This window comes from Platichthys flesus, chromosome 17, assembly GCF_949316205.1.
Source record: "Platichthys flesus chromosome 17, fPlaFle2.1, whole genome shotgun sequence".
NCBI classification, from domain to species: Eukaryota; Metazoa; Chordata; class Actinopteri; order Pleuronectiformes; family Pleuronectidae; genus Platichthys; species Platichthys flesus.
In genome coordinates this window covers 13,923,945-13,943,027 of record NC_084961.1, presented here as the reverse complement: position 1 = coordinate 13,943,027, position 19,083 = coordinate 13,923,945, and the positions used below count along the sequence as shown (strand labels likewise).

General features: G+C 41.5%; 3 protein-coding genes across 4 annotated transcripts; all 3 read right to left on the bottom strand.

The window, feature by feature from the left end:
- Nucleotides 1-48: 48 nt before the first annotated feature.
- Nucleotides 49-2,743, bottom strand: smim12 (small integral membrane protein 12). 2 transcript variants are annotated; one of them, XM_062409547.1, is made up of 2 exons: nt 2,639-2,743; nt 49-1,163 (listed from the first exon to the last, which is right to left on the bottom strand). In XM_062409547.1, exon 2 carries the CDS (start codon nt 1,133-1,135, stop codon nt 863-865), a length of 273 nt encoding a protein of 90 aa, XP_062265531.1. In that variant the 5' UTR covers nt 1,136-1,163; nt 2,639-2,743; the 3' UTR covers nt 49-862. The 2 variants fall into 2 exon arrangements, with proteins under 2 accessions (XP_062265531.1, XP_062265532.1); XM_062409548.1 differs by lacking the exon at nt 2,639-2,743 and adding an exon at nt 2,555-2,618.
- A 2,788-nt stretch (nt 2,744-5,531) lies between these two features.
- Nucleotides 5,532-13,123, bottom strand: pef1 (penta-EF-hand domain containing 1). Its single transcript, XM_062409543.1, has 5 exons — nt 13,045-13,123; nt 11,050-11,311; nt 7,863-8,018; nt 7,162-7,305; nt 5,532-6,717 (listed from the first exon to the last, which is right to left on the bottom strand). The coding sequence occupies exons 1-5, from the start codon at nt 13,063-13,065 to the stop codon at nt 6,488-6,490; spliced, it is 813 nt and encodes a 270-aa protein (XP_062265527.1). The 5' UTR covers nt 13,066-13,123; the 3' UTR covers nt 5,532-6,487.
- Nucleotides 13,124-13,606: 483 nt separating this feature from the next.
- Nucleotides 13,607-18,338, bottom strand: gjb9b (gap junction protein beta 9b). The gene is made up of 3 exons (XM_062409181.1): nt 18,277-18,338; nt 15,264-15,729; nt 13,607-15,164 (listed from the first exon to the last, which is right to left on the bottom strand). Exons 2-3 carry the CDS (start codon nt 15,651-15,653, stop codon nt 14,739-14,741), a joined length of 816 nt encoding a protein of 271 aa, XP_062265165.1. The 5' UTR covers nt 15,654-15,729; nt 18,277-18,338; the 3' UTR covers nt 13,607-14,738.
- Between the last annotated feature and the right edge of the window lie 745 nt (nt 18,339-19,083).

The window sequence follows — 19,083 nt, the reverse complement described above, 5'->3', positions numbered from 1 at the left end:
TTACTCTGTTTGAATAAAATCTCAAGTGGAAAATTCAATCGGACACACTTCAGCATTAAAATTTATTTTATTCATTGCATTTTTCCAGTGAACACACACACAGTTAAATCTTTGGGTGTGCCAACAAAATCCAGACTTTCTAAAATGAAAGCATTATGTGGATGTTTCAGACAATAGGACTAAGCAGCTTAAACTTCCTGAGAGACCTCCCACACCGCTGGCTTATTTAGTCACATACCATCAAAGGTTACACATGAGATAAAAGAACTGCAGACAAAGACCCTTCTTTCTCCCTCCACATGTATGTTCAGCATCACATGTCATTCGTTAACCTAAAGAAAGATTACAAGGAGAAATATCTGTGTGTGGCGGCTTTGGAACATGAAAATAGAGAAATTACAAGAGTGTGATTCCGTATCAAGCCACAATAACACGTATGTGAGTGGCACAGGTAGATTTAAATAAAACAATGTATAGCATTTTCTTCAGGCCAGCAGACGAACCTAATTCAGTTCAATGCCTGAACACCCAAAGGTTCCAGCATTTAAGATGTTTTAATTACAGAGACTGGCTAGAGCTGCTGATTAATGCACAAACACGTATGTGCAACATTAAGTGGAAGGTCAGAAAATCACATACAGCACATATATGGTGTATTTGACTCCATTTTTAACCCTTCCGCTTCTAGAAAGTCTCTGAAATGGACCAAAGGCAACCTGAAGAGTCTTGCTGTCTGTGAGTGATGAAGAATGTCTGAGTTGACTTGGAAGAAAAGGTGTTTTCTCCCTCTGCTTCACCTCCAGAACCATCCTCCCGCTGTGAGAAGGGACAAACACGAGTCTCTAACGCCAGCGACAAACAGCTAGCTCTCTGATCGGTTCCTGTTCAGAGCAGCTTTGGGCGTGAACTCCAGTTTGTCTTTCAGGCTAAGCACCTGCGTGCTGTCCATACCCACTTGCTCCTGCAGCTTCCTCTCGTCCCTCAGCTCCTGGATGCCCTTCTCATCGACCCGAGTTTTGGGGGTCCCCCTGATGAACCACTCCAGGTGGTAGCCCACGGCTCCGACCACAAGGGCGACAGGAAAGGTGACGTAGGGAGCGTAGGTCCGCATCGCAGTCCACACGAGAGGCCACATGACTGCTCACAGCTTTGGCTCCCAGGTGCTCCATGGGGGAAAGAGAATAAAGGGTGGAGTTTTATTAATTACATGAATATAACTGGAGGGAAATGGAGGCCATTTACTCATAAGAGGAGTAGGCCATACAAAAATTCTTATATAAATAGTTTCTTCTCTCCTGGTTCCCCCTTGTGGTTCAAAACTGATCCAGACAGTTAAACCAAATCATGTAGTAATGCAAATGGAGCTGACTTTTACAACATACTTGTATTATTTAATATCACATTGACCCAGCTGAGAAATAAATGTGTTTTTTAACCTAATAAATCATAAATAAAAACTAGTTGTGGTATTTATGATCTTTCTGACAAGAGAATAGCGGTGTTTTCTAAAAAGCAATCTCAAAGTGTTTGATAATCAATATTAATGTTTATGAAATGATACGTGGTCAAATAAAGGGCAAAACAGAGAAACAGATGCTAAATCCAGCGAGTTTCTCAAATGAAGGCAGATGTACACTTCATCTAATGTCAACATAACCTCATGTTATTACCTCTGCCAAGGAGATTTTTTTAGTCTGAGTTTGTGGATCTATTTGTCAACAAGTTTCAATGAAACTTTATATAAAAGTGGAACATATTCCAGGGTAAAACCCACCACAAAATTTTGGTGTGGATGCAGATCAGGTGGCGGATCCGGTCATGTTTCTTCACTTATTTCAACAATGTGTCAAAGGGTGTTTTATAACATGTTGGGTGATTTCGCACAGAATCCTCCATGGATCTTGTTTAAAGAATCAGGAATGTTTAGAACCAGTATGAGTGTGTGCAATGTGGTGCAGATCCAAAAAACAAATCTGGATCTAGTGAATCTAAATGTGGTTTAATAGATGGAAGGTTGGGTCTTAAGGAATCTTAGAGGTGAGCACCTATACTGAATGTCATTGTAGTTGTATAAACATTTAATGTTAGGTCATGTTGTGGCACTGGCAATGACATGAATCAATCAAAGGTTAAAACTTAATGATGATCTGTGTTCTCTTGTGTAACATGCATGCCGAATTACAACCCACTTCTTCACGATTCATAGAAAGGTATGAATTCATGTTCGATCACCTATTCCTGACTTTGTGCACACGCAGAGAAAAATAAATGGTGAGTTTTCCCAAGGTGGTTTGGTTTAGCGTCGGTCAAACTGGATGAATTAACCAGATAAAACGTCAGGGAACACAAGTGACACATCCTGTGAAAAGATCGAAGCTGACACACTTCACAAAGGCCTGTCTCCCTGTGTTCGATTCCGAGGGAATACAAAGTATTTCATCTAAACAGCTTGGAACCGGCGACCTTTACAGTGCTACCTTTAGATAAGCTAACTTGAATGTGCTACAATACGTGTGTTACGTTGACGTTTTGATCTGAGTAGTGACACCAATACCTCCAGTGGCTGCGTTTCCCCGATGACACACGGAGTTTATCTAAAGTTAAATGACTTCTTGTTAATTCATTAGTCTCCACTCACCTTTAGCACGTTGGTGATGCTGCAGAAGACCAACGCAACTTCCGCCTGACCACTTCCTGCTTCCACCTCATTGGCTTAGGAGCGTCGATAGGCTGCAACCAAGAGGGTTTCAGTTGAATTTGTCCCGGTGCTTCATCGCCATCTAGTGGTCAAAACACAGAAGTGCTTTAACGTGACAAATGCCATCTACTACTCACACATTCTATTAGTTCTGTACAAGTGTTATTGTGGGTATTGATGGTTAATGCGGCAAATAAATCGCATTTTGAAAAAAATTTTTATAAATAAACATGACATTTAGACTCAGTGTAAGAGAAAATGTGACTAAAGTTAAACCTCGGTCTTCCACTAACAAGGTAAAAGACACCATATTATTCTAAGGGACATACATCTTGTCGGGGGTCCTAGGCGGCAACATTTTGAGAACCTCTGGTCCAGAACCGTTGCGTTCTTACATAACACGTACATATAATCACTGACAGAGTCATAACAATCTCATCTCTCACTGCTTTCAAACACTCGGCTGGTATGGTATCTTCCTCTCGAGGAGCACTCATGAAAGGCTGACGGATCTGTCGCCACCATTGTGTAACATGTTGACAAGGCGTGAGCCCCCCCCCGCATGGATGACAAACCCCTCAACTGTCAGGATCGGATTTTTATTTTATCTATTTATTTCGGCACATAAAGGCAGAGTCACATTGAGAAGCTTGGTATTCTGTAGGAAGACATTTTTTTTTTTCAAGAAGGCTTTGCTTTTGTTTAACTGTTTTATGAGGGAGGCAGAGCGACTGTGTCCGTTTCACTGTGGAAAAAAATATTCCACAGTAGTTTCTAGGTAATGATTCGGCAAAGCTCGGCAGGATTGATGGTGCTGACAATTTTGCATGAAGGCTACTAGAAGGCGGATCTTCAGTGAGCTGAACGCAGCCCGTCACGGAGCGATGAACAGTTCTGACTCATTGGTCATTTGTGCACAAGCAGGAGAGTGAAAAATAGTCTTATTTCCAAAATTCTCCTGTTGCTGCTACTTAAAGTGACTGCTGAAATGGTTTGGATTAACAGGAATCTGTGTGGGTGATTATGCCTCATGCTCCAGAAATGATTCCCCCCCCCTGTGCTTGTCCATCTTGTAGTTGCCAGAACTGGCATTTGATCAGTCCTGTCAGATAAAGTGAAATGGTCTCATCCCCCGGAGGAAAACAACATCAGTAGTGCCAGTTCTGCTTTACTACCAACCTTCCGCAGTGCCAGGATTATTTCATCAGCTGCTTTTTATTAGTACATACGATTTAGAGCGGAGCCATGAAATAAGATTCCCATGCAAAAAAAAAAATACCGCCGCCTTATCAATCCGAATGACAAACTGACAGAGTGGAGTGTCACATCCTCGCAAACTGAGGCCCCGTAGACCTGCTCTATTTGCCCAAGTTAATTACAGATGTCAGGCATGGCCAGTGGTGGAAAAATTCCTCATTACACAGGAAATGACAGTCAGGACTTAAGTTAAATCACCGCTGAATCATGTAAGCCAAAAGAGGCTGCGGCACGGCTCTGTGTGGGCTCCAAGCGTCAAGCATGGTGCACTCTCCGCCACACTTTACAGTCCCCAAACTCTGTCTCACTGCAGGCGGTCCCGACGCCTTAACACATCCACCTTCAGGTGACGCTGGTGCCTGGCAGGGAGAATATGACTCAAGGAGTGCTTAAGGACCAGGGACAGCTAAGTTTAGCTCCAGATTAAGATGGAAGGCGAGCAGTAAAGGAGGAGATGGATGCGCGATGTGACCGAAAAGGATGCGCGGGAGGATTTGATTGATTGCCTGTGATTTAGAGAGAGGCAAGGAGAAGCAGGAGGACTTTTGACACAGACTGTGATCAAGCGGTGTAACAGATGGTGAGGAAGAGAAGCGCCAGATGTGGGAGGAGAAGACAGAGGCCTATTCTTTCTTTCTTTTTAATTGTTTGCTCTTTTGTGGAGCCAATCTGCCCAACAAGGAGAGAAACAAGCAGCCAATTCTGGGCTTTTTAAGGTTGAAGATCAGCCAATGACTGCTGTTCAAAATCACAAAGAAAACACGTTTGCTGGGATTAAAAACAAACAACTCTCAAGGTCATTTTCTCATCAACCACTCCGATATTGTTCCGTCACTTTGTGGAGCATAACTAAATCAGTAAAGCTCTCAGTAACTTAAAATTGCTAATATTCAGGGTGGTGGTGTCCGTATTAGAACGGTACAGCTGCATTTATACCATCAAACCTTTAGATACAGATTTACAACCACAAGCATTAGCTCTATATAGAACAAGAGGAAAACTCTTCAAATGTAGGGAGTAGGGCTGTCACTTGGTATTCCAAGTTGAACATTCGTGGGGGGACTATTACATTAAGGGGGGAATTAAAGAATTAAATAGTTTAGGGAATCAGAGCGTCTGAAGTAGTTTGCCTCTTGATCCAGCAGAGGGCGATCAATATCAGAGTGACCTATTGCATGCCCTCTTGAGCTATCATGTATAATGAGTCAGAAATGTTACGTTGTTTTGCTCAGAATATGGAGGAAGGTGGCAGGCAAAGTTGTCCTGAGGCGACAGTCAAGGCAGGAGAGCAACTGAGAAGCAGCGTGGGGGAAAGGTTTGGGTTCCACACAGTAGACGGCAATGTAACAATGTTATGTAAGGCTGTTTGTCAACTTTGTGTCACGCAAATCAGTGGTCTCAATTATTGGATTTTCATCACAGACAAGTAGAGCAACATCATTTATACTGTGTGTGTGTGTGTATATATATCAAAAAAATTGTAAGTCATGTCAAATTCATTCGAACTTGATTTTTAGAAAAAGTGACAGCCCTGGCAAGGACCTGTGTTTAAGTAAGAAAACAAAAATACATCAGATAGATACAAAGGAATTTATTTGTTTCTGGCATTTAGAACAATTTTGGCATTTTCACTATGGCATTTTCATCGTTCAATGATTTGAATGCTGCATATAACACAGTGGAGTGTATAAAGAGTTACTGGACCCGCAATCATTTTAGTGAAGTTGGCAAACCCTTTTTTTTTTCCAGAGATTTTAATCTTTGAAACTTTGGTCAAAGATATATATAAATTAAATATATATCGTTGATACTGGCTTACAGAAGAGCAATTTAGCAAAAATTGTAATAGGTTATTTTCTGACAGTCCACTTTCTGAAAGTCCACTAAAGGAGGTTGGAATAATTTGTAAAGTTAATTTATAGAAATGTGGTGCTTCTAAGTAATATTTGTACCCTCTGGACTCCGGGGTATAGTGAATAGGATTTTTAAAACACAAGTTTTTTTTTCTACGGCAAAGAACCTGTTAATGCTGCATGAAGGCAATTTCATAGAATATCAACCTGTAGTCTAGCATAGTCACTGTCATACACCTAAATGCATGTATTCTACTGTAGCAATAAAAGAAATAACATCTGATACATTGATTCAGTCCTGAAGAGATATGTTGGGTAAACATTCAGTAAATTAAACATTTTTATACAAGTGCTCTCTCTGATTTCAAACTATTCATACTTTTGACCAAATGTTGGTTCTAGTAAACAAGAGACTGCCACTGTCACCCAAGTCCTCTATGGTGAGATGGACACGTTCAGAGGACCTTCAGTCGGACCCCTAGTCAAAGTTAAGATATGTAATAATTTCTTTATAAGCTTTATCCGTTTACAGCAACAAGCCATTGAAAGATGTGCACAGGCTGTTTCGACTGCAGATATATAGAAGTGTGAGGGCACTTATGTGAGAACACTGAGCAGAATGGGACTTGAACATGGAATGATGATGTGAACTCCACAGAGCAGTGGGACTGACGATGGCTCACATGAGCCTGGTGATGGCCCCGGAGAGGAAATCCTCGTAGTTGAGTCGGACGTTGCCCGTCATGGTCGTGTCCCTCTCCCTGAAGACCTGCGTCATGCTCTGCAGCTGGGTGCACACCTGGATGAAGCGGTCCAGCTGGATGCCAGGTCGCGTGCCCCGCAGGGTGAAGCGCTGCACCAGCGTCTCGGAAAACTGGGGACTGAGGTTGTAGCCCATCTGAGCGAGGGCTGAGGAGAGAACAAGTGGAATTTTAGTTTTTTGGGCTTTGGGGGGGAGGGGGTCCTAATTCACCTCTGACCAATTTATTTTGTTTGTTTGTTGGTAAGTAAGCAACATTACAAAAGAACTAATGAACGGATTTTGGGAAGGATGGATAATGGGTCAAGAAAGAACCCACTATATATTGGTGCAGCCCCGGAAAAAGAGGCAGTGCGGGGACTTCGTTGTCACTTCTTTTTTTTTTCCAGATTTCCAACAGAATAATTCATGGGTCTTGATGAAAACGATTTTTAGCATACTTAGGGGACTGAAATCTATGAGTGTGTGAAATTATGTGTGGCTAGTACATGCCAGCCGAGTTTTTTTGTATGAGATTAAAACCACAGATTTGACGTTTTTTGTTTGGATAATTATACAGACAACAGACTTTTAACACACAGTAGCTGGGATACCTTGGTGTAGCTCCGTGCCACTGATGCTGCCTGAGCGGTCTCTGTCATACTGCTGAAACAACACCCTCCACCGCTGCATGAATTCCCACAGCGCTGAGAAGCCAAACAGGTCAATTCGACCTGACCGGGTCTTGTCAAACATGTCTGAGAGGAAATAAAAAAATCACAGCAAGTTCAATCAAACATTGGTTCCTTCAGTAAATGTTGTACATTATTTTAAAAACACAAACGTGAACCAATTTCCAACATGTTTCCAGCAAGCCCATCAGAGATCACCTTGGATCTTTTTCCTGTGCTATTTAGATGGAATACACAGAAGTCACACCTCTCATATTGCAGTAATCGTACACCTCAGTCACTGCCTTTTGAAATGCAATTGGAATGCAGGTTAGTTGCAAAACAAAACATTCAACAAGACAAACATGACTCACGCATTTTTTTAAGTCTGACTCATGAGGAGATTCCTGTCGATAAGCTTGGGAAATTTCGGTGGCTGCTCATATTTCAAACCAGCCCAATATTTTTATCCCCTTTATCGGCAGATTCCGCATCTTCCCCATTGCTGTGTTTGTTTTGATTTCTCTATTGTATTTTACAGTGATAGTGTGTCACTGAAGAATCCTTGTCAAAACAATTTCATCAACAAAGTTCTGCCCCACACGCCACTGAGCATTTCCTTTCACTGCAGCTGCTCAACTTACTGATCATCATGAGGCAGGTCTCGTCATTAAAAGCAGACCAGTTGGAGTTGACCAGCGCCTGCTTCAGCTCCTTTGGGTTGATGAAGCCGCTGCGGTCCGTGTCAACCGTCTGGAACCACTGGTATGCCTCTGGGTTAATGCCAGGAGGCATGTTACCTACATAGAGGAACAATAAGAGGAAGAAGAATGAATATGCCCGCTGTTTGAAGATTGTTTTTTTTTTTTTTGCATCTTGTTTCCATCACTTTCAAATATATCTATTTATTTTCTTTCCTGTTTTCCATCCTTTTATTTTCTACAATCATACTCTCTCTCTCTCTCTCTCTTTGGCTTTGAGGAGAAGCGGATATGTGGCAGAAAAGAAGAATTAGTCAAGGAAGAACAAAAGACAGTGAACATCCTTAGAAATTAAGCATCTGCCTCTTTTCAATGAAAAAGAAAAATTGTTTATTTATCAAGAATGAAGAAGCACTTCTGCTGTCTGACAGTTGAAGCTGTACTGACTCAAATAAGCAGAAACCTGATCATGACAAATTATACATCTGTGCTTGACTTTGCTTATAGTATGAAGTAGTTTACCTAGAATGAATCTTACATAGAATATACTACACAAGAGTCCTGAGTTATCAAAAGTAAGAAGGTATTAACAATATACTGGAAGAATCTATAGATACGGGGTCGGGACTCACTGATGAGTCATGAGGTACTGGCAAGGGGGGATTACGAGGAGATCTCCAGAAATGTCCTATTTTAGCCATCATTGTAACTATAGATCTAAAAAGAATGTTAATAAAAAATATGTAATCAGCCGAATAAGCTAGAACAGTGATTCTCAAATGGGGGTACGCGTACCCCTGGGGGTACTTGAAGGTACTCCAGGGGGTACTTGAGATTTTTTTTTAATATATTTAAAATTAGCATCCATTCAAAAATCCTTGAAAAATTGTTATTTAACAAATATTCAATAAAATATAAGTGTAAGTTCATGAACTATATTTTATATTCAGTAGGCTTTTCAATTTAATTATCCTAAAAAAACAGAGTCTCCCCCATACCGATGGTTTGACCCAACCTGGCACACGCCACCTGTCATCACCTGTCATCACCTGCCTTGAAAACTTCAACAATGGAGTCGAGTTGAAGTGCAGCAGCAATGCTGCTGAAACACGGAGGGACAAGTACCAAAGATGGCGAAACCAGAGCAGAGAGCCTTCCCTAAACAACACCGTGAGAGCTAGTGCCTCTTCGGAGGGGCGCTAAAATGGAAAAGTTTTACGTTGTGAAGTTAATGATTCATAACAATAAGTCCGCGTCTCTACTGGTACCCTTTCAAAATAAAAGCATGTAATACAAAAGCGGAAATGAAATTGTATGACCCTAAAGCGAGCAAATATGTCACAATAAAATAACAGAAAGACACTTCAATAATATTAACAATAACATAGATTGGGTTATTTATACTTAATGTTTTTTCTGTGGGGAGAGATTAGCCAGCAGTGGCATTAAGCCACCACATCTTCAGCGGTATCTCCAGACAAAACATGAAAGTCATGTCGGTAAGCCACCTGAGTTTTTTAAGAGGAAACTTTCGGAATTCAGGTCATCTCAAGACACGATGCGAAAAGCCTCCCAAAAGCAAACGGAAACAAGCTACCTGTCAGTATTCTTTTCGATCCTTAAAGAAGATATTTTAAGATGATGAATAATAAAAAAATATGTTTTGAGCTAATCTTTTATTTAAAACTAAGTTAATGATTTATTTTTTGGAAAGAAGTGTTTAGCTATAATTAAGTTCATGAGTTCAGTTTGAGAACATATCTTTATTATGATCCCAAAAGAGGTCACTTTAAGTTGATAATTATTTTGAGGTGCACAAATCTTTATTTATATTGAGATAATAATAAAAGTCTTTAGTTATTTTTTATCTTTTTATTTCGTAATAGTTCAAGAGAGACCACTACAAATGAGCAATGTTATGGACATTGATGGAGTTTTAAATTTGAATGTGTCTAGTTACAAGGCTTAATAAATCACATTACATCTTTCCATCAACCATAAATGCTTTGCGCTGGTTAGGGGGTACTCGGCAGAATTTTTTCTTCGAAGGGGGTACGTCACTGAAAAAAGGTTGAGAACCACTGAGCTAGAATAATATCTTTGTATGTTTCAACCCCTTCGAGGAGTAATGAGGGGTCCCAAGTCTCTTGCATCTTTACTGTGGGGGTCAGGGGTTGACAAGTTTGTGATCTTTTACTGTGCTGAACTCTGGGATAATGAATCCTTATAGTCATCTAACCTGTTGACATTCTGTTGAAGAATACCTCCCCCAACCTTAGTTAAACATGTTCAGTGTAGAGGTGGTCTGAAAGGTTGTGAACAAGTCATCTGAGAGGGAGGGGGAGTGTGGGAGCAAGAGGCCATTACCTGAGTACATGGAGAAAAGGGAGTGTAAGAAAATATGGTGCAAGACGAGGGGCAGAGTGGAGAGAGGGCTTGTTGTCAGAAAAATGAATTGTTAGAGAGGGGCAGGTGACACTTCAGGCCAGACCCTGATAGATTCTGTCACAGTGGGGAGTGATGGCAACAGCAGCGTTCAGGTTCTGACTACCACTTACCTGCTACAGGAAACAGTGTGTACGCGCGCACACACACACACACACACACACACACACACACACACACACACACACACACACACACACACACACACACACACACACACACACACACACACACACACACACACACACACACACACACACACACACACACACACACACACACACACACACACACACACACACACACACACACACACACACACACACACACACACACACACACACACACACACACACACACACACACACACACACACACACACCTGTCTCTTACTCTGTTTAGCCCTCACTGAGTATTACTGGAGTCATCACTCCAGCTGTGTAATCCTGCTGAGGGGCACAAACTGAGCCCTGTCTCTACACGACTCTCTGGGAACGCAAGTCATTTTCTACCCATCATCTCACCAGAGAGCGAGGGAGGACCAAAACAAGAGAAGAAGCATCGAAGAGGAGGGGGAATGAGCGGCTATCTGCAGCCTCCTCACGTTTAGAATATGCTTGTTCAACTCCCACAGGCGGAGGAAGCAGAGGATGCTTACAAAACCCCAGTGTCAGGCGATAGTTACCTGCAGGAGCATGGTGGCCGTAAGGTGCTCCATGATGCTGCTGGGGCTGATGCTGTCCCCCGTAACCCCCATAATGCCCAGTGGGGGCACCGCCTTGTCCATGCCCATATTGCCCTCCATGACCTGGGACTCCAGCGCCACCGTAATGACCTCCTGGTGCACTTGGAGCACCGCCGTATGGAGATGAGTGGGGAGACCCATAGGGACCGCTACCCCCACCGTATGGAGCACTTGGGGGTGGGTTGCCCCCTCCTGGATAGCCCTTAAATGACAGAGAAAGGTCACCAAAACTATATATGAGTGCAGTAGCATTAGCAGGTAGAAGCAATATATTACCAGTGTATCACAGATATAGAGATGTTTTCAGGTGTATAGACGTACCCAATGGTATATTCCAAAAGATATCAAAAGGTGTGAGGGCTAAATATCTGAAGAGGGTAAAAGTTTCCATAACCACTGATGAGTGGGTCATTCTAGATCACTGGAAGAAGCAAGAACCTCCAAATTATTGATAATGGCTTTACAAAGTCACAGAAACAGTCTCTAATGAACACCTAAATCATAAGATTAATAATAAAGTGGAAGTCTTCTTTGAAATTTGGAAAATGTTCTAACTAATTAAATTTGTGTTAAGCTTGATGATCTTGAAGCCAAAAACACAGTCAAAGCCCAGCTGTGCAGACAGTTGGTATGTGCTCTGGTTAAAGTACTGGGAGTAGTGGCAAAATACTGTTTCCTAAATATTATGGTTGTAACCTTTACATACCTCATTCAAGAGCAACTTCACGCAGATTTGTTGTGTACATTTACTTACTCATAACAACGTGTCTGTACACTATGTTTACATGTATTCTTTAGCTTGTATCTTCCGTTTTTGGAATACTTTGACATCCATTATATGTACACCATACCTGCTAAAATTGAGGTTGCTGTATTTTTTTTTAAGGAAACAATAAAAAGACTAATTCAAGAACATTCACTCAAGCTGAACTTTAAGAGTTTTGAAGAAACGCGCACTTTACATGAGTATGTTCCATTGTCTGCAGTGTATTACTCATTCAGCCTCACATTACCCAGGGAAATAAATGTGTGGATTTATCAGCTACAGTTAATGTGAAGGTTTAGATTTAATTTATACATGTATGTAAAAACATGATGACTCTACCCAGTATATACAGAAGCTGGCTTGAAATTACTAGATTCATGAATTGGTTAATTGCTAGAGAGATAATCGCCTGCTGTTTAAAACATTGATGAACCACTTCATTTTTCATTTTAAAGCAAATATTGTGGCAAAAAAATTCAAACATCTGTGGATTTACTACTTTTCTTTCCAGTAAACCTTTAACATATCCTATATTTGTTCTTTGGACTGTGGCTCAGACAACACATCAATACACCACGGAGATCTCTGGGAATGTTAACTGGCAAGATTCTCTGTCGTTCATGTCATGTATGTTCAGGAGCTGGACATGTCTACTGTTGTCTATGTACACACATTCAACTCCTGTTGAAGTTTTCTCATCTGGCTTTAGACATTGAATTACTTGATATCAATTCAAAGTAGAGGTTTTGGGCAAATGTGGAACATTTACACTTCGATGCCGCTGACAGATGTGTCAGTGCCACTAATCCAGCTGTGGGTTACATACAGGATAACAACATAGCACTGTGGCTACTTTGACTTTCACCTTGCTGACTTAACTTCCGCACTAGCGACAGTAACATAGTTAAACTAGTGGTGGTTACTCTTTACATGGAGCATTTGTTAGCTTAACTTAGCTCAAGCGTCTGACTTTACTGTTCCAAAGTGAAAGAGTAATGACAAACCAATGCCGCTGCTAGCAAAGACAACACGGGAGCTAACGCTTCACTCGTGTTTCTAACTCACATAAACGAGATGTAAAACAATAAAACAGAGAGTAAAGTTGTTCAACAATGTTTGGACGTTGTTGTAATAAACACATATCAAACACAAAGGCAGTATTTCTGTACCTGTCCGTAGTGGAAACTCATGTTGATCTGACTTCACTTCCTCAGCGGCAGCACACTGAAGCCGGAAACTGAACCGCCCGGCTCAGCCTCACCATTGGTCCATTTAGGCGTCTGTCAAAACCGCACCCGCGTCCCATGTTCCTGATTGGATGGTGGAGACGGAAAAACGATGACGACAATACATGAGTGTACCCGATACCTGATTTAATTCTACCGTCTCCGGAACAAAAAGCCGGGGGAACTATTTCAGCTTGTATTATTTTATTTTTTTAATATTTTAATTTAGTCTTAATTATCAGTTATTATAAGTGTATTATTTTACATTTCAATGTTTTCACCCATTTACAAAAAATATACAGCTTGTTACAAATTCAATATTATATTCAATATGTTTGTGTTTAGATATATGTGTGTGTGTAAATATATGGATATATATATAATTAATATGTGTTTATGTATGTGTGTGTGCGTGTATATGTAAATATGTGTGTATATATAGTTATATATCTATATATACATATATATCGAGAGAGAGAGAGACACTGAACATTCTTTCATCATTTCATTTTTATTTTTGTACACATTTATTTTGTACTCAAACTGTGCTATTCTCTGTTGTGAGTAATAACATGTTTTTTTTTAGATACCGACAAGTTAACTCACTGTTTGACCCTATAGTTATTACAGGGTTTGCCAGGAGTCGTCTGCTTGAGTTTGGACTTGATAATGAATATTTTAGGGATTTATTTTAATCCCATTTGGATTGATGCATATTAAGATAATCCTAAAATATACACATAAATAATTTAAAGGTGTTGTATATGTATGTATTGTTCAAATATGTAACCAGTTGTTTTTTTCTATATGCCAGCCTCTTCTTATTTAATGGCTCTTTTCTTTTCTCATGATGTAATCTTCACAGAATAGATGATATTTCAAAGGTATGTAATGTATAGATAAATACATACAAACTGTATAAATATATGAACAGCGTAGGCAGGCCTATATCAGTGAGGTCACACACATGCAGCTACTTATTGATTCATGTATATTTTTCAAATGATACACTCTTTTACATTTTTTTAAATAACTTTATAGATAACAACAATAAATACAAAAATGTTAAAGGAACACATTATCTTTAATCTTACTTCACTTTTTGAAGTCGTGAAGAGCCGTGGAGTCGTGAAGAGCATAATAAAGAGCATTTTCTGTATAGTACATATCATAGGACAAAAACTTCTAAAGTTATCTCTTCAGATTACTATGTTACCCCTACAACAGAGCTTTGTGTGCTTTATGTTGATTTATTCATTAGGGCGCAGTGTGTAACTGCCCCACATTAGAAATTACATTTTATTTTAAGTTTGCCACTGGCTAATAGTAATACACAAAAAGACGTATACACACATCCGCACACTCAATCACAGACACACAAACTAATAAAAAAAACAGAAAGGAATTCTCTTAAACCCTCTAACTTCCTTGTAATCCTCTGTTTTTGAGGACTTCATTTGTATGCACCAGGTCTGTGCTCTTGAACAAAGTCATTAGACGTGATCATATTTACAAGGCGCTGCCTGAATTGGGGCAGAATCTTTTTGGTGTTGAGCTTCGGTTCTTTAAGTGTTCTAGCTTTTTGATAACTTTAGTCAGTTCTCCAACCTGGTCGCTACCAAGTTAGCAGCCTGGCATCATTTTTTCTCAATTGACTCCTCAGCCTTGACGTTACTAAGGTTCTGGATAGATACCGTAGGATCCACTCTGATTGATGATCCGGACATGAACACTGACCTGGGTGCTGCCAGCGGCACCATCTCGTTATTCTGGACGAACATCCTCCTGTCAGACTCCGCCTTCCTCCTGAGGAGCTTCTGAAAGCGTTTGCAAATGAGGTAAATCATCTCGCAGATGCACATTAAGATGCAGATGGCAGAGGAGACCACCATGAAGATGGTGAAGATCTTCTTCTCGGTGGGGCGGGATATGTAGCAGTCCACCGTGTTGGGACACGGCTCCAGGGAGCACTTGGACAGGCGGGGCATGTCGTAACCATCGTAGACATAGTACAGGATGTAGAGGAAGCCGGCGTCGAAGCCTGCTTTGAAAATCAGACTCACCTATGAGGAAGATGAATTAAGGTAAAACTGAGAGTCACATCATCAAACATTAACCAACTTAAGACCAAAGAAAACAACGTTCACTGGTTTTGTTCTTACCATGTAGGTCCACCACAGCCCTCCACGTTTCTTCCCAGGGTTGGCATAGAGATGGGTGCCCTTGTGCGTGTTGGTGAACTGCGTGTCCTTCTTCTCCCGATACTTCACGTGGCCGACCACCATCAGCGATGGGCAGGTGACAAAAATAAGCTGCAGGGCCCACAGGCGGATGTGGGAGATGGGGAAGATGGAGTCGTAGCACACATTGGTGCAGCCCGGCTGGGCCGTGTTACATACAAAGTCCTTGTTATCATCACCCCACACGCGCTGCGCGGCCACCACAAACACCATCACCCTGAAAACGAAGACCATGGACAGCCAGACGCGGCCGAACACGGTGGAGTATTTGTTGACCCCGCTGAGGAGGGCCTCCAGACCAGACCAGTTCATGGCTGAGGCTGCTGTCGGGGCGGAGCACGACGCTCTTCAGCTAGAAATGGTGGGATGAGGTCCTTGATGAGATGATCTTGAATAATGTGAGAGTGACAAAGTAGATACATTTATATACATTCATAGCTTGATGTATTTCTGTTGCTTAACATTTTTTTCATTTAAATCAATGCTGCCATAATAGTCATATTGCATGCATTGCATCCTGGTCCCTATTGTGTTAATGCTCCTCCCTAAGAAGCCAAATAAATATCACAAACAAAAGCAATGTTAATATGTTATCACCAGCGAGGAAACAGGACACCGTACACACAAACTCATTCCCAGACAAAACTGGTTTCTGTTTACACGGAGCCACCTTTTCAAAATGGACTGATTATACATTGATGAGTGAGTCATCTTCGGAGCCTCCCGTTCGCTAAAAAGACAAACAAATACTGTCAACTCGATCAGTCAGCTAATTGAGCGGCGTGGCCGATGATCAGGCGACCACATTGTTTCATTTTGTAATCCCACACGCCCTTCAACCGCCCACAGAGCACTGTTAAGGGAGGACATTGCAATTGGGAAGAGGATGTTAGGTCAAAATACCATCATGTGGATTAAATCATTTTAAGTAAGAGCTGTAATGGAGGATCGGACATGCTGCATAAGGGCAGGGGCCTGGCAACAGCGTAAGCAAAGTAAACAATCGCCTAGGGCCCCCAGCTGAGAGAAAACCCAGAGAACAGCTGATCCACAGCATTGAAACTTTGTTCATACCCATTTCAACTGTAGACAAAATGACACCGTGGTCAGAAACCACCTCATTTATGCTGCTTTTACATATGAAAAGAGATTCAGCACAACCGTCACAGCCTACGTACTTCCATGCATCCTTTATGTTGGCGGTTTTTAAGCAGCATATCCAGTGTCGGGGATTGATGGGTAAAGAGTTTCTGACAATGAAGGAGGTTGTAAAAATGAAACTCTTGTGACAGATTTCTTCCTCATATCTTACGGCCATCTCACTTAAACTATTGACTTTAAACCTCCTTCTCTTCTGAATTTACATCTCATTCTAATGAATGCTCACGGCCTGACAGGGAACTAGTTGTATAACAGCCTCGCTGTCCACTGTTCCATTTCTATTCCGCCTCGTCTAATCCCGAGCATTTGAATTCAGAAACTCTTTCCTTGAGCGTTGCGGCATCACTGTAGACACGCTGAGCTGTCAAATCAGCTGCTATTTTCTCTCTCATCCAGCATCCCTTACTATTAAATTACACAGCATAAGAAGAGTTGGCTCAATAAGTGCCCCCCCAATCACGACAGAGGCAACCGAAAGCCAATGACAGACTTTTAATCACGGCCAATGTTGCCTCCACTTTTATGTGGATAATACAGCCGGTGATATTAATCTTTAAATGTGAGTCAGCCTGAGCATCTGAGGCTGCCAGGCTCTGCAGTTTTACCATTAGACGAGGCTGTTGCTGCCATTCTCAGCTTCAATCCTCCGGTTTGTCATTTCTTTAAGAAAAAATAGGAGCCTACGATAGTTACATTTGCAAATTGCATGTCAAGAAACAAACACACATAGTCTTACATAATGCTCATGGCATGTTTATTTTTGCTTTTGCACAAACATGCAAGCATCTGATCGTGCCTACACATACACAATCTCAGATGGGGGAGATTACCTCAGAGACAACAATATATCCTGTATTGGGGATATGGCACAGGTGGACCACTATTTGTTTTTTCGCATTTGATCTAGATTGCCATGTTGCCGTCTGCAGCAACAACAGCCGCGCTCGTCTGCCTCCTCTTTAGCGGAGTGTTTGTCTTTCCTCTTGTCGTGACGCAGGGGTAGTATCCCGATTTCTCTTCAGGTTATGTAAGGTCTCTGATGACAATTTACATATTCAATTCCATGCAAATACAGCTCTACAGTGCATCCTCTTGCAGCTGGAGTCTGACAGAGTTGTTGGCAAGTCAACAATCCTCAAGTTTCTCAAGATCATGCAAACAGGTGAGGTGTGAGGCATCCTCGAATGAATTGTTTGATCTTGAGTGAATATCATCAATATGTCCACAGCTTTATTTGCACCCATATAGAGCCAGCTCATCTGACCGAGTGATGCTTGACACTGACTCACTCAACAGGTTGAGTGAGTTGCAACGCTTCTCTATTGACCAAGTCATCAGCGTCTGTATGAGTCAATGCTCCTCGCTAACAAGGTGAGGTTGGATTTGTCTTGAGTGGGGTCTCTTTTTTTCTTTCTGCCTTTTCCCAGCACTGCTTTTCATTCTTCTTCTGTCTCTCGCTCACGTTGCCTTTTTTCCTTCGACCCAGACTTCCCCTCCCCCCATTTTCAAGGTTGCACACTGCTACCAGAGGAGTAAAGCGCAGGCAATCCGTGTTTGGCTTTGTTCGCATCCCTCCAAGTTATCTGTTTTAGCAAGTCTCTTTCCTTTGTGTGTCAGCCAGCGCTCAGGCCCCCCCCCCTCATTTTTCTCACAGTATATTTGGGATGCTTCTCGTGTGAAATCAAGCTGAAATTCACTTACACAAAATTTAAGTTATATCATCTAATAATGCCTAAATGCATGTACAATTATAGACAAAGATGAATCATCCTACCTGTGTCAGAAGGAAGCCTTGTAAAAAGATGCTTCCGGACGGCCACCTGAGTTGTGTCGTGGCAGGCCCTGTCCAGGCGATGCTAAGTGACTTGCGAGAGTTACCTGAGTATTTCAAGGCTGAGGCGTGAACCGACCGGGGGGGAGGGTGGAGCTTACACTTACATACACACACACATGCTCTCACACACGGGTAATTCCCACTTGTGTAGCATTGGCAAACATTGCTGCAGGGTGTTTCAAGGGAAGACATGTGACATGTTGCAGAGATCCTGCATAGCGTGAAAAAGAAGAAACATCTTTACAGAGAAACTGGACACGGCGATGGAAAAATGATAGTTAGACTGGAGGCATTTCGGGGAAAAGGCAGATAGGATCTGTAATATGAGAGATAAGAGATTTGCTTGGTGTTGTTTATGATGTGTAACTGATGCCAATCAGCAAAGTCTAGTTTGTGAGTCTGAGCGCATGAACCTGCTGGTTTCAGGCATTTAACATTTGGATCCCACTTATCCCAGTATCTGCTTCATTAGCTTGCTTTTACTGGCCCTAAGCACCTTTGACTTTACATCCCCAAAAAATTAAAACTGGGGATTTTGGGTGCCCCTTCTTAGCCATTCAAAATGAAAGTGTGATAAGAATCTGAATAGTTTTGAATCAAAAGTAAAAGAAAATGCAGTCCAAATTTCCCTATTGGATAAACATCAAAAGTTCCCCTAGTAGCACAAAATTAAATTCCAAAATCTGCCATCTCCTGCCTGAGCCAAACACCCACACCCCTGCACACTCACAACGAAATCAAAACTAA